Source organism: Octodon degus, unplaced genomic scaffold, assembly GCF_000260255.1.
Source record: "Octodon degus isolate 3935 unplaced genomic scaffold, OctDeg1.0 scaffold00007, whole genome shotgun sequence".
Classification (NCBI taxonomy): domain Eukaryota; kingdom Metazoa; phylum Chordata; class Mammalia; order Rodentia; family Octodontidae; genus Octodon; species Octodon degus.
The window spans coordinates 8,933,613-8,947,847 of record NW_004524583.1 but is presented as its reverse complement, the minus strand read 5'-3'; the positions used below and the strand labels follow the sequence as shown (position 1 = coordinate 8,947,847).

The 14,235-nt window shown below is 48.9% G+C and overlaps 1 protein-coding gene across 1 annotated transcript in view; it reads left to right on the top strand.

The window, feature by feature from the left end:
• Window positions 1-14,235, top strand: part of Adck1 (aarF domain containing kinase 1) — a 123,264-nt gene that overhangs the window by 91,605 nt on the left and 17,424 nt on the right. The window contains exon 7 of the mRNA XM_004624889.2: window positions 6,971-7,087. Within this exon, the coding sequence (XP_004624946.1) occupies window positions 6,971-7,087 (117 nt within the window). The remainder of the gene's footprint in view (window positions 1-6,970; window positions 7,088-14,235) is intronic.

Here is a 14,235-nt window from a genome sequence, read left to right as displayed (position 1 = left end):
TCGGCATTTCAATTCTGCTTTTTCAGCTGGCATCTTTGAACCTCTTTGAACTCTTCCCTTTCCCACAGCCAGCTCCAAAGTCTCCTTGAACTGTATGGCCAGATAATATCACACAGTGACCCCACTTCTGGTACTAAATTCTCTTAGTTGCTTTTCTTATTGCTGAGGCAAAATACCAGATGCCCTAAGGTAAAAGGGAAAAGGTGTATTTAGTTCACAGTTTGTCAAAGTTTCAGTCCATAATTGGTTGGCTCTAAGGCAGGGGGCACATGGCAGAGGGACAACTGTTCATGGTTGTGGAAGACAGTGAACAAAGGTAAGAGGAGACTCTGTCCTTTATATTGTATACAGGCTGCTCACTTTAGGGTGGATATAGTGCTCACACTCATAATCCCAGCATTGGACCATGAATCAATCACACACACTAGATCAGCCATTTGTGAAAAGCCTGCCCTCAACACTGTATGGCTTTGGGGGCATATAGACTCCAACCAAAGCATAGTGAATGTCACCCACACTAGAACAAAATTTTGTGTTTCCGAAATAACCATTATCGCAGAACTGTATTCTGTAGTAGAAGGTGTTTCCTGTGGAAACAGTGTCAACTAGTACAGAGTCACAACTATCAGTGCCCCATGAGGAGTGCCACTAGTGAGTGGGCTGAGGACTCTGAAGCCATTCATGGCCCATTAGGTCAGGGAAGCCTTTGCTGAGTAGTAAGTAGTAGAGCTGGTCTTCAAGGATTGTCTTGATGTCCCATGGGGCAAATAAGGGTTGGAATGAGTGAAATCCTTGGTGGAGTTTGTACCTATTTGTCAGAGGTTTCCTTCATTATGTGGTGTATGGGTTGAAGAGTCTTCTGGTGTTCTACCAGGAGAGCTTTGCTTTCAACTCTAGGAGAGATCAGCTATTTTCTCTTCACTCAGGAGGCCAGGAGGAGTTGGGCAGGGAGTCATAGAACCCTGAGGACCTCCTTGTGTGAGTTTCAGAGTGTTCAGTTGTGTAGCCCTCTGGTAGAAGGGGGGTTTGGATGAGAACACTGCATGGGAAAGGCTCTGTTGTTCTGGACTTCAGAGTCATGTGACTTTGGAAGACATCATGAGACATGGAGGTGTTGCTTATACTTTTGCTGTGCTTCTGATTAGCAAGGATATATCTGTACTAACCACCTGGGAATCTCAAAGCCTGGCTCATGGGAAGAAAAGCAGAGACGATCAGTCCAGTGTCTTGACACACTGATTTTGGTGGAAGGTAAAGTTTAGCCCACCTCCAGGCCCCATTGTGATCACTTGGTTTTTGATGGCCTCTGTGGTAGTTATGAATGTCTGGACTTCCTTGTGCATGTAATCCAGAAGTGAAAACTGTACCTGAGAACACTGTTAGCCTTTAAGCTCAAACTACCAGTTGAACGAAAACTGGGTTCTCTCAGACAAACAGTAATGTAAGCTAATTAGTATAAGGCTGTGAGGCCCAAGTTATGCTTCCACTTACATAACCTATTCCTTAAGGTTCCTTTATCCTGCATTTATCGAGCATTTCTTGAACATGTTGCTGTACTAGGAGGTAGAGATTGGCCCTTGTCCTGGATAACTTTCTATCTAATGGGGCAGTGTTATGGTTTGTGTCTAGGTATCCCCCTAAAGCCTCATGCTGTCATGGGGTGGCTTCTGGAGTTTATGATTGATTATTGTGGGAGTTGATGCTGTACCTTCCTTGGGCAGGTAATTTGCATTACAATGTAAGGAGAGGAGAGAGGCTAGCTAGCTCCCTGAGCTGCCGCCACTTCCTTTGCTCTCTGCTCTTTGCTGCTGTGAAAGGCTGCTCTCTGCCTTGTGATGCTTTGCCTTGGAGCCAGCTGAGTATGGACTGAAACCTCCCGTAACTGTGAGCTAAATAAACCTTTCCTTCCTTCATTTTGAGTGTGGGGTATTTGTCCCAGCAATGAGAGTAGAGTAACTGAGACAGGCAGGAACACACAGATGTATTATTATAGTAGAGATTATCTCACAATGTGACAAACACTGCTCTTTGTACTTACAGGGCTTCCAAGAAGTCTTGAGTATACAGAGAACTAAACAATATTTATTAAGTGGTTGTCAGGCACAGTAGCATCAGATGCCATGCTGACACTGTGACAGTGACTCCTTCCGGTGACCATCATCCCATTTTACAGATGGTAGTTCTGGAGTACAGGAGCGCAAGCTACAGGCTGTGTTTTCTGACTCCAAGTCTGGTGCTCCTCTCAGGATTTTCTGCTGCCTTTTAGCCAGCAGGGCTGCTCCTCAGAGCCAGAGCTCTGAGCCAGACAAACAGAAACATCTCCTCCACTGTTTCCATGGAAATGGCCAAATTGTCCCCTGGCTGGAGCCAACTAACAATGGCCAGACCAAGACATGTAATAATAATATCGCAAATTTTTGAAAGGAGTATGCCGAACGCTGAATAATTAATGTTGTGATTTGACCTTCTGCCTCCACAACCATACACTTCCTCAGACAGTGGTGTAACGAAGGCTCCTGAGTAATTAATTTTGCCTAAACACATCACGAGCAGGAAGCAAATTTTGTGCTGTGAACTCAGTTCAGCTCTTAAAACTGGAGATAGATTGCTGTTGCACACTGGCACCCCATCACAACATCTGTGTGTAATTAAGCCTCAGCAAACAGTTTACCTCTCAGTGTGTGAGGTGTCTTCCAGTGCTTGTGTAAGGTTTAATAACCTCGGCCTTCTACTGTAAATCTCTGTGCCCCAGACAGGCACTACATGGGAATAAAGTGTCCAGGAGACTGGAGAGAGGTGGGCAGGGCAGCCAGGCTGAACAGTCAAGAAGACAGCTGGGGACAGGGCAGCAGGGAGGAGCCTCAGTCCTGGTCATGGACCCAGTGGAGATAAGCGTGTGTTGGTGAGTGGAGGTTTGTGATGGAGGGTCCACTATGTGGTGAGGTTTCTCCAGGTTCCTTCCAGTGCTGTGAGGACTCTGCAGAGTCCTGTGGGACTCCTGCATAGGACTCTGCAGAAACTGTGGACAAAACCCAGGGGTGTTGTGCTTTTGAAGAAGCATCATAGCTTCCTAGAGTCATGCAGATTAACAGCTACTCATGTATAATTAGTAGTTAACATTTTGACATGCTTTTACTGTGTTAGATATTTTTAAAATGCTTTGCATGTATTTACTTTTTAACTGTTTTAACAGCCCTACAAGGGAGCTGCTTTTTTGCACCCAGGACCTTCATATTGAGCTATATCTTTGGCCCTTTTTCGTGTTTTATTTTGAGACAGGGTCTTGCTGAGATGCTAAATTGCCTAAGCTGGGCTTGAACTTGTAATCTTCCTGCTTCAGCCTCCCAGAGTGCTGTGATTATAGGCATGTGCCACCATGTCTGGCTGGGTGGTGCTATTCTTAACTTCATATCTATTTGGGGAAACTGAGGCCCAAAGAGATCAATCATTTATCCAAAATTACACAGGATTCCAGTAAGGGGCTTGTCTCAGTTGCTCTTCTCTTGTGCTAGGTCAAATACCTGACATTCAGAATTAGGGAAGTAAAGGTTTATTTAGCTCATAGTTACTGGAGGTTTCAGTCCATAATCAGATGGCTCCAAGGCAGAGCAGTATATGGCAGAGGGCAACCTTTCATGGTGGTGGCAGAGAGCAAAGGGAGTGGCGGCAGCTCAGGCAGCTAGCTAGCCTGTCTCTTCTCCCTACATTGTGATGCAAATTACCTGCTCAGGGAAGGTGCAGCATCAACTCCCACAATAATCAATCTCAAACTCCAGAAGCTATCCCCCTCATGTCCCCCCCCAGCATGAGGCTTTGGGGGGACAATTAGACACAAATCATAACAAGCTTTGAGTGGAGACGCCCTGGTTTGGAGTCCATGCTTCAAACTACCATGCTCCTCTACCTTTGTGTGTTTCATGGGAAAGACAAATTACTGTGGACCATCTGCAGGACCATCAGTCCTGGTGTGGCTCAGAATGCCTGTGATTCACTATATGACAGTCATGAGGGCAGCTGATGTTTGTCTACTACTTTGTCAAGTATGCTGCTGTACTAGTAGGAAGTGGTTATAAAACTGGATCAGAAAGGCTGTAAAACTGACGCATAGTCACACAGCTTGTTAGGAGGCAGAGTCATGGCCCTGCTCAGCAGTCTGACTACAGGGCTGCACTCAGCCTTGCTGAGCTATGACTAACAGGAGGACAAACCAAAGCATAGAAAGAAATACCAGTACAAGGTCAGGCCACACTGGGGTAGAAGCCTCCTGGAGTCATGGGTAGAACTTTCCAGAATCTTCCTTCTTCCTTAGGGTCAACATTAGCCTCAGAATGGGAGCCCACTGGTAAAACCCTTGCTCGTTGGTAGGCAGGCAGGCAGACCATGGTCTTCAGCCAGGTGTGACTGCACCCTAAGTATTTGTGTTGGGTTTCAGGGGAAGCGGGGTGTTTGGTTTTCATCTTTGATCCTTCCGTTCTTTGAGAGAAGAAGCAGAGTGGAGAGCTGAGGGGGAGAGTCTGTGATGTAAACTTTACCACACTCCAAGCCCTCCTGCCTGCCTGATGACTTGCAGGGCAAGTCACCTTCCTGACCGAGGGAGGAATAGCTGGGCATTTTGCAGTCATAGTCCTGAGGTATCTGTCCGTGGCCCTCCCTGACCTCCCATGATGAGTCCCTCTGTTGCCCTGGTTTGGTATTTCTGTCATTTCAGACCTGATCAGTGGGCACAAAAGGCACATTCTATGGTCAGGCTGCTGGTCACAGCAGAGGGAGCAGAGATAGAAGAGGGTGTCCCCACACACCGACCCTGCCTTGGGTCCTCCTTCCATGGTAGCTGTCCTGGGGTCCTCGATTGGATCCTACTAGTAGAATAACCTCCTGTCTTCAAAGCCCCAACCCCACCACCAAGCTCAGTTTTCTGAACAGAAGGAAGAAATTTGCTCTAAATGACATCCCTCTCACCTAGAAATCATGGACAAAACAGCAAATGAATTTATACCTTTTTTTGTTTTTTTTTGTAGTACTAGGGATCAAATCTAAGGCCTTAAGCTTCTAGGCAAGTGGTTTACCACTTTTTATTTCATTTTGAGACAAGTTCTCCCTAAGTTGCCCAGGCTGGCCTCAGACTTTTAATCCTCCTGCCTCAGTCTCCTGAGGAGTTGAGATCACAGACATACACTATTAAGCCCACTTAGGTTTATTTTTTCAAAAAGGTGCTTTTTGAAAAATTTCAGTCAAGCCTACATTTTAAGTTTAGAGGAACAGATAGTCACAGATTTTGCTACTGGCCCAGATTTACAAATGGCAAAGCTCAAAAGAAATGGCAAAGCAAGAGAACACCTTGGAAGGTCAGGCATGGTGGTGCACATCTGTACTCCCAGCACTCAGGAGGCTGATGCAGGAGGATCATTGTGAGTTCAAGACCATCCTGGACTACAAAGTGAGCTGAAGGCTAGCTTGAGGTTCATAGTGAGACCCTGTCTCAAAGAAAAACAAATAAACATTGAAAAGAGAGAGAGAATACCTTGACATCAGATGGAGCGTTGGTTCTAACCAGGGTCTTTGCTTATGTGTAGGGGCTCCTGTTACCTTCAGGACCCCTTCTTGTGTGGAGCAGAAACAGCTTCTTGCAGTGGGAAGACTGAGCCCTAAGGAGTTAAGTGACTGAGCCAAGTACAACAGTTTCCATCAGGATTGGGAATAAGAAGTAGCTCTCTGATTGAGGGCCAGATCTTGTTGCAATTTCCCTTAGTTTGGAGCACTAAGGCAAGGGGAGATTTATTCTCCAAAACCTTTGAATTAACTGGTTTTGTTTTTTATTTACAAGAGAAATAAGCCCACCGCAGCAGTGAGGAATCAGCGCGCAGAAGGCTGTCTGGCTACCGTGTCCTGAAGGCTGTCGCCCACTCACGTGGCGTCATGATGGCCTCAGTACATTCAGACTTCTTGCCTGCTCCTGGGGGATCTGCTCTCTTGTTGGCTTCACATGTTCTCAGAATCAGGGGGAATTAGCTTATTAGTTAATATTTCAGTTGTTTCCAGACAACTGAAAGCCCCATTTATAGCATCTTGAACATGGCAGCAAGCTTTGCAGCAGTTGCCTGTAGATATCATTTTAGTAGTTTGATAGTATTGCAGCTGTCATCTCTGATTTTCCTGGATTTGTCTTCATGGTTGAAAGATGGCTGCTGCAGCTCCAGAAATTGCATTCACTTTTAAAGCAGGATGAGGAAGAAGTAGTTCTGTTCCAAAATCCTTTCCTAGGGCCAGGGAGATAGGTCAGTGGAATAAGAGCTTGCCTAGCAAGCACAAGATCCTGAGTTCGATCCCTGGTACCACTAAAGAAAAAAAAAATCCAAGATCTTTTCTTAATCAAGAAAATAAAAAACTTTCTTTGAATTGCCTAGCAAACTTCTGCTTAGATTTGGTAGGCCGGAACAGAATCATATGGCTACACCTACTGAAAGGCCAGTAGGGAAAGCATTCTTTTTCATCTCTGATGAAGAGGAGGATTGGAAATAGACATTAGGCTGAGATCCAGCATTGTGTCTACATAGGACTTGTGGGAAAATGACAGGAGAGACAGAACTTAGCATCAGGCAAGACCCATCTGTTTGCTCTTTACCTACACCACATCTATCTCCTGGTAAGAAAGTTTGGGGCTGGGGCAGAGTGTTTGTGAGCCCGCAGTGCTCAGTGGGGGCAGCAAAGGGGATGGCTTCTGACCCCAGTGCCCAGGGTGAACCTCTTTGTGTTTCCCCCCAAGGGCCAGTGTAGAAGGCATTAAGCAGGTGGGGTCTGTACAGGTGTGGGCAGGTGGGGTGCAGCCTTTCTTTCTGGGCTGGGTCCCCTCAAGCCCCCTGTGGGGAAGCAGAGCCTGCCTGCTGTTGTCTGGCCTGAGTTGCTGTGCTTCGCTGTGGTCCTGGCCCTGTCCACCAGCCTCTCCTGATGTGAGTGGCCTTTCTCCTTGCAGGTTCCCCGGATCCACTGGGAGCTGTCCACCAAGCGAGTGCTGCTGATGGAGTTTGTGGAGGGCGGGCAAGTCAATGACAGAGCCTACATGGAGCGGAACAAGATCAATGTAGATGAGGTGAGTCTGGGGCACTGCTGGTGCGTAGGACGTAGGGTTGGCTGGGTGAGGCCTCGGGTCCACCCCACTGCCCATTGTCTGAAAAATGACAAATGGAGCACAGAGGATCCTTCCGGTTCACCTTGTCCAGCTGGTCACACATAGTGAGGATGGGCACATGGTTCTCCCAGCTGCTCCTGCCTGGCTCAGTCATTGCCTGTCTTTGTCCTCCTGGGTCCCACATAGCTGAGTGGCCACAGGCATAGTGTGGCAGAGTCACGGGTCCTAACCCTTATCCTTCCCTCCCCATGCCACTGCCCAGGATGCCGGTACCAAGCAGTGAGGAGGACCCCAGTAACCCTTTGGGTCTGCTTGGCAGAGGAAGGGAAATTGTGGAGCTTGTGTCTCCTACCTCTGTCCCTTTGGTCCTTGTACTTTATCTTCTGCTTCCTGGTCACCAGGAGATAGTGGGTATTTGCCCACAATACTTATCATTGTCGTAGGCCTTGGGGCTAGGTGTAGGGTTGAGAGGGGAACCAGACTCAATCCTGGCACTTGTGCTGGATCAGCTCCATGCCAGGCAGAGGAAGGGAAGGTGAGGGCTGAGGCAGGTTTCCTGGGACCTGCTGGAGATGCAGATTCCGGAGGCTTGGGCATGACCCAAGAGGTTTTTGGGTGTCATTGGAGCATTTGGACATGAAAGATCAAGGCAGTGACACGGTCTGCTTGGGGCAGGAAGGACTGGAAGGGCCCAGACCCACCGGGGTGAGTGCTCTTCCTACTCACCCTCCTGCGCCCGCTCACACCAGGCTACACATGGGCGTGCGTATAGGCTCCCAGTAGTGAAATGGTCAAGAGGAGAAAGCAGGTGACTTGTTGGGAAGTTGTAAGGCCTCCTGGTGGCTGTAAGGCTCTATAAATGGGGACCACAATGGTATATACCTCTGAGGGGTGGCGTGGACTACATGAGTCATGGACCTTGCTTAGCACGGGCCTTCCGTGTAGCTGGCACTGCACAAGGGTAGCAGGGTTTGTTACTCTCTTCATTGTTACTATTGGTGGCTCCTGTTCTTTGCTCCCTTCCTTTTCTCACTAGTGATTTTGATCGCCTAACTTCTTGTGTTAGGTTCTTTGTCCATCATAAGCCCACAAGGGAGGTCTTACTGTCTCCATTTTGTAGATGAAAAATATAGATAATTGGAGACAAGAAGTAGTTTGCCTCTGATTGGAATCCATTCCTCCCTGAGCCTGCGGTTCCCTTTAGGCCACGAGAGGAGGGGCAAAGTGTGTTGAGCAGCTGCAAGAATAGGCCTGGGTGGCTGCGGCTGGCTCAGGCCTTTAGCTAAAGCTTTGTTCCTGCTGTGGAGACAAGGAGCTCCAAGAACGTATTTGAGGGCAGCTTTCAAGACACAGAGACCATCCCACCCCCAGCTTGCTTCAGTGAGCTCTGCTTCCTGGAGGGCCAGGATGAGATGAAGAGTAATTCAACTTCTACTTCAGAGTTAGGGAGAAGAGAGAGGGAGGGAGGGAAAGACAGACAGACAGACAGACAGAAAGACAGACAGAGAGACAGAGACAGGGAGACAGAGACAGAGACCATGTAGATAGATGGTCACTGTTAGTAACAATGGGCTGCTCCTTCTTCTTCTTCTTTCTCTGCTCTCTCTTTTCTTCTTTTAGTTTCGTCTTTCATGCTGAGTTGCATCCCAAGCCCTTTCTAATTTTTTGTTTTGAGACAGGATCTCACTAAGTCACACGGGCTGGACTTGAACTTAGAGTCCTCCTACTTACCCTCCCAGAGTGCTGGGCTGTGGTGTCAGTGTGCCACTGCACTCTGTAAGCACCCGGGCTCCTGACTTTGCTCCCTCTGCGCTTGGTTCCCGGGGTGGTGTGTGGCAAGGGTTGGGCAGGGGACTGAGTATTTGGCTGTGCTGTATGGAAGAGATGTGGTGGGAGGGATGGGTGGTCACCTCCTTCAGGGGGCACAAGGACTCTGCCTGCTCTACAGGAGGGACCTGGAGGCCTTGGCCCTGATCAGTTATTAGCACTGTGGCAGGGTATGCATTCCAGTGCCCCAAATCCACTCGTGTCTGGGTCCAGGGAGCCAAGGCCCTAGCCATGTTTAGTCAGAGGCAGATTTAATTTTCCAGGAAGAGAGCATAGCTGGAGAGAACTGCTCTGCTGCTGCTGCTCGTGGTGGAATGAGGCACTAATGGCGTTGGGCGCCGGCAGGACGCTCAAAGGCTGGGCTGCTCTGCTCCTGCCACACTCTTCTAGTTGTGCTTTGCTGACACAACCTACATCTGGTGGGCAGGCCTTGGTCACCATCCTGAAGTCAGTGGTGTGGGGGACAAGGCAGCCCTAGTCCCTGGGTAAGAGTGTTGGTGGTTTTTTGTGGACAGAGAGGAGACCTGCTGGAAACCTAGCATGTGCCAGGGTTGTGGGACACACACCCAGCACTGCTCGTTATATCCATTACTAATAACAGGCATTACTCAATGGGAAGCTCGAGCTCAGAGAGGCTCAGGAGTATGCAGCCCGCAGGGGAAGAAGCGGGGTTGAACTCAGGCTCATGGGACGCTGAAGTCCTTTTCCCTCCACCTTCTGTGTCTCCCTCTGGAGCTCAGCGTCAGCCTGCAGTGGGACCTGGTGCCAGCTGGTTCATGACCACACCAGCAACTGCACAAGGGAGGTGCAGCCCTGCCCAGAAGCCTTGCCAAGTGGCAGCCGAACCATCGTTGATTTTGTCGTTGGTGGTGGTGGCCCTGTGGTGCCTTCCTCTCCTCCTTCCCCATGAGTGCTCACTGCTGCAGCCCTTGCACCAGGCCCTCTACACAGCCTTCAGCAGGAGGGCTGTGGGCTTCCCTGTGCGGGTGAAGAGTCAGGGACTCGGGGAGAGAGTAATGTACTTGTGGCCACCAACCTTAAGGGCACATTTGCTGAGTTTTATGTGAATATGCCGTGCCATCACCATCCAGGTAAGATGCAAACCATTTCTGGGGAGCTCCCTCTTGCGCCCTCCCATGCTGTGTCCCCACTGCCACCACAGCCACTTCTGTTCTGACTTCTTTCTCCATAAACTGCTTTTAGCCATTGCTGAACATCACGTAAATGGAATCCGGCAGTGTTGGGTCCCGCATCTTTGGTGTCAGTCATACCGGGGCATCTCTTGGAATGTCTGTTCTGTCCCACCGGTATATGGTCTGTCCTTGCACTAAGGCACTCTCTTGCTTTCTTAGCCCTCCCATCCCAGCTTCTAGGCTGTGTGTGACTTGGAGAGTACTTTGGTATTCAGTGATGGTGTCATTAAATACTGACTTCTACAGCAACCTCAGGCAGGGCCGTGGGCTGTGTGCTCCACTGTGCTGCTGGTGACTGTCAGTGATGGTGGGGCTGGAGCAGGAATAGGCTAGAGATTAATCTTTCATGCCTCTTACTAGCTGACATCAAATCCCAGGCCTTGAGAGACTTATGGTACACATTCCAGAAGGCTTAGGTGGACCTCAGAGATTCCATAGGCCCGGTAGACTCCCTATGCCAGTCCTGGAGTGACCCTCCCTCGTGAGGACAGCCTGGCTTGGCTGTAAGCCTTTCTTATGGAGGGATGTAGAAGGGACACGTAGGAGTAGCAAGAAACGAAAATCTTTACTCCACTTCCTGGTGGTGCTGTCGTAGGTGCATCTGGGCTGTGACGAACTGTGACTCTGCTGGAAGGTGGTTCTAGAAACCAGAGCCCCGGGACTCCCTGTGGAGTCAACACCAGTCCACCTTGAAGAGACTGACTTACCATGAAGCATCCTCGCTTGTGAGGACCTGAAGACCAGTGTAACTAGCCAGTAACTGATAGGCTCAGAGGAGGAGAGGCCAGGTGAGGAGGCAAGCTGGTTGATGCTGCGGCCTTGCAGTGCCTTGCTTTGTGACCCAGGCAAATCATATCTCCTCTCTTGTCCTCAGTTTCTCTTTGAAGGTGTTTGAGTAGCTGGCCTCTTCACCAAGGCTCCTTGCTACTCAAATATTTTACAGAAGTGATTCTTCACCTCTGTGGGTGTTGTGACAAGTTCACGAACTGTCTATTCAAACTTCTCCAGAATGTTGGCTAACCATGCAGCCCTTCCTTTTCTCCAATTTTGATTTGCTAACTTAGGTTGTTAACCCTCCAGAAGAGAAGCTAATTATTAACCTGCAACAGGGCTACAGGATAAATCCTGAGAGTACTTGGCTCACCTTATCAGATACAAAAGTTACATTTCTTGTTATATAGGTCTTGCTATATCTTGGTCTTAACCATCCAGCAGAAAAGTATAAAAATGAGGTATGTAAAGTAAATCCATATTAATACGATGAGCTGTAAAAGGCTCAAGTCAATAACTTTTGAGGATAACCCACTAATATTATAGATTGCTAGACAGTGTTCAATTGTTTAGTTGAATTCAAACACCTATAGTATTTAGATGCCAATAGAATATTCACCTCTGACAGGACAAAAAAAAAAAAAGGATACAAAGGAAAGATCATTTTGTATTTATATATACAAAATAGGATAAATTTACAGCTACTTTCGCTTAATTCAATGAGAAGAAAGAGGTGTACTAACAGTGTTTGGACAGAATATCCTGTCTGCTTTTTGTACTATGGATAACCACTAAGAAGATTACAAGGTACAGTGTATTGATTATCAAAACTGTCCTATTAATCAGCTGTGAAACTCTCTCATTCATATTTATTTCTCAATAAAAAAAATAAAAAAATAAAAAACTTCTCCAGAAGCATGAGGAGAGCGTCCTCCCCAGTGCGGGTTTCTGGGTGTTACTGCAACTTATCCGTCGGAATCTGGGGTGGGAAGGATTGTGCAGGGCTGAAGGATCTTCACTTTAACTGACTCTCCAGGTTGCTCACTCTCTGAAGCTCAGAAGAGCCCCAACCCCTCACCCCGTCTTGAAGCACGGACCCAGGTCATCCTTCAGAGCTCACCTGCTGTTCGTACCTCCAGGCATGAGGTGGCGCTGCCAGGTGTGCTCACCTGTGGAGGAGTATGGGCCTGGGGAGGTGGCAGCCTGTAAGGGCCCTCATTTGTTTGTGTGGCAGAGCCCAGAAGCAGATGTTACACAGAGCCTGACCTGGTGATCATATTTGCCAATCACTTTAAGAGCTGGTGACAGTGACTGTCATTGATCTCATTAAAAGTAAAGGTCGTGCCGGAGCCTGCTTTTCCAGGCTGGATGGAGCTTCCTCAAGCCAAAGAAGCACTATTGATTGTGGGACCTTTATCGAAGGTTAATTGGATTTCAGTGAGTGTGTATTCTCAGCCCAATTTAATTGGCATGAAATTAGCCAAGGGAAAGGTGACAGAGTCAGGGAGTTAGGGGCAGGAGGGACAGATGACAAGAGGCCTGCTGGGTAGACAGTCCTGCTTCCGAGGACTGGGAGTAAGTCCAGGGAGGGGGCTCAAGAGAGACACCATGGAAAATGGCCAGGGAGAGGGCTGTGGGGTTCCTAAGCCATCGTGATGTGGCCCTCTGAGGGACTGTCCTGTGTGGGCTGTGCCTTGTCTGTTGCCCTGTCCAGAGGGTAAATGGCCGTCTTCTATCAGGGTTGGGAGGGGTCCTGTGGGTTCAGCTTGCACTTGTAAAGTCCTTCAACTAATCCTTTTGCGGGAGCCCCAAATCCCATTTTCGGGGGTGCCAGGGGCACCTGAGCCTCCATGGGGCTCTGAGGTAGTAACCATAAAGCCTCCTGTTGCTGGCGCAAGGCTCCATGCATTCTCGCAGGCTATTTTCTTGGGAGCTACCCCATCGCCAAAGCTACACAGTTGTGCTTGTCTTGTTTTGTCTGCTGTTGTTGGTCCTCCCACTTGTTGTGGTGGGCTCTCTGCCTTCTTTTCTTCCTTCAGACTCGCTTCAGTGGGGCTGCTGAGGGAATAGAGTCAGTGGCGGGGCTTGTGTGCCATGCTGAGCCAGAAGCGCTTGCCACGTTGCTTCTTCTCAGTAGTTTAAAAACCCATTCTCTGCCATTGCAGGAGCAGCGAGAGGGTCTCAGATCCACCTTGTATTGCAGGTGCTGTGTGTTAAGTGCTGCAGAGGAGGCATGGACAGTGTGTGACGGAGACGGGGTACTGGGTAGGAAGGGCAGAGGGTGTCCAAGTCAGGGAACCTGGGGGTGTGTCTGACTGTGCCCGTCAGCGTGGGTGAGTTCCTGGGAGTCTGAGTCTGCTCATCTGCGCAGTCGGAGGAATCACAGTGCTGACTCTTCAGAGCCACGATGTGAACTTCGCAAGCCGTGAGGCTCTGGGAGCTCACAATTCATGAGGGCATCATTCGCTGGGTGCAGGTTCCTCCATGGATCTTTGAAAATCCTCTGCTCCCTCCTGTGTCGTCCATCTGTGAGTTGTGTGCATTTGTAGAGTTGGAGACTGAGTAAGAGTCATCAGTCAAGTCGTGCCGCTGCCCCCGCTGAAAGCTCTGCCCAAGTTTGTCCTTGATTCCCTATTTCTGCCCCCAACTCTGTTGACTGTGATGTGTTCATGTTTGCTCAGCACTACTCCTACATGCTGGGTTTCTCTGGCTCTGTGTTACTTGGAGATGCAGCACCACAAGATCCTGGGAGAACTCAGTAGAAAGAATAAAATCTCCCCTCCCATTGTGTGGCCTCCGTTCCTTCTTGGGAGCTCCTGGCTATTGCAGCGGCCCAGGGCCCCAGGGGCCTAGGACGGCTTCCTGGTGCTTCATCTTCTCATAGCGGAGGTATTGGGAATGGCAATGGTGTTACTTTAGAGTTGTGGTGCTGGCACTTGTAAGTTGTGTCACTTTGGGGAATGACTCAGCCTTTTATGTTCCCGTTTCTTGTTTAAGTGGGGTACCAGAAAGTGATCCATAGGACCGTCTGATGACGAAAACATGAAACACTTGGTGCATGCTGGGCCCAGTGTACATGTACTGCATGAGGAATTAAATCTCCTAGGATTCCAACCCTCAGCCCCTCTGTGGTGGCACCAGGATAGTTTTTGCCAGCCCCAGAGAGCAGGGAGAGAAGAATCCCTCTCTCCATTTTCAGTCAGTCCCACTAAGGTGGGAGGATATGAAACTCTTTCTCTGGAGTGACTTGTACTCCAAGGCAGGAGCTACGAGGTACCAGCAGCTTTTCCTCTCTTTGCCTGTGTCTTCCCATAACAT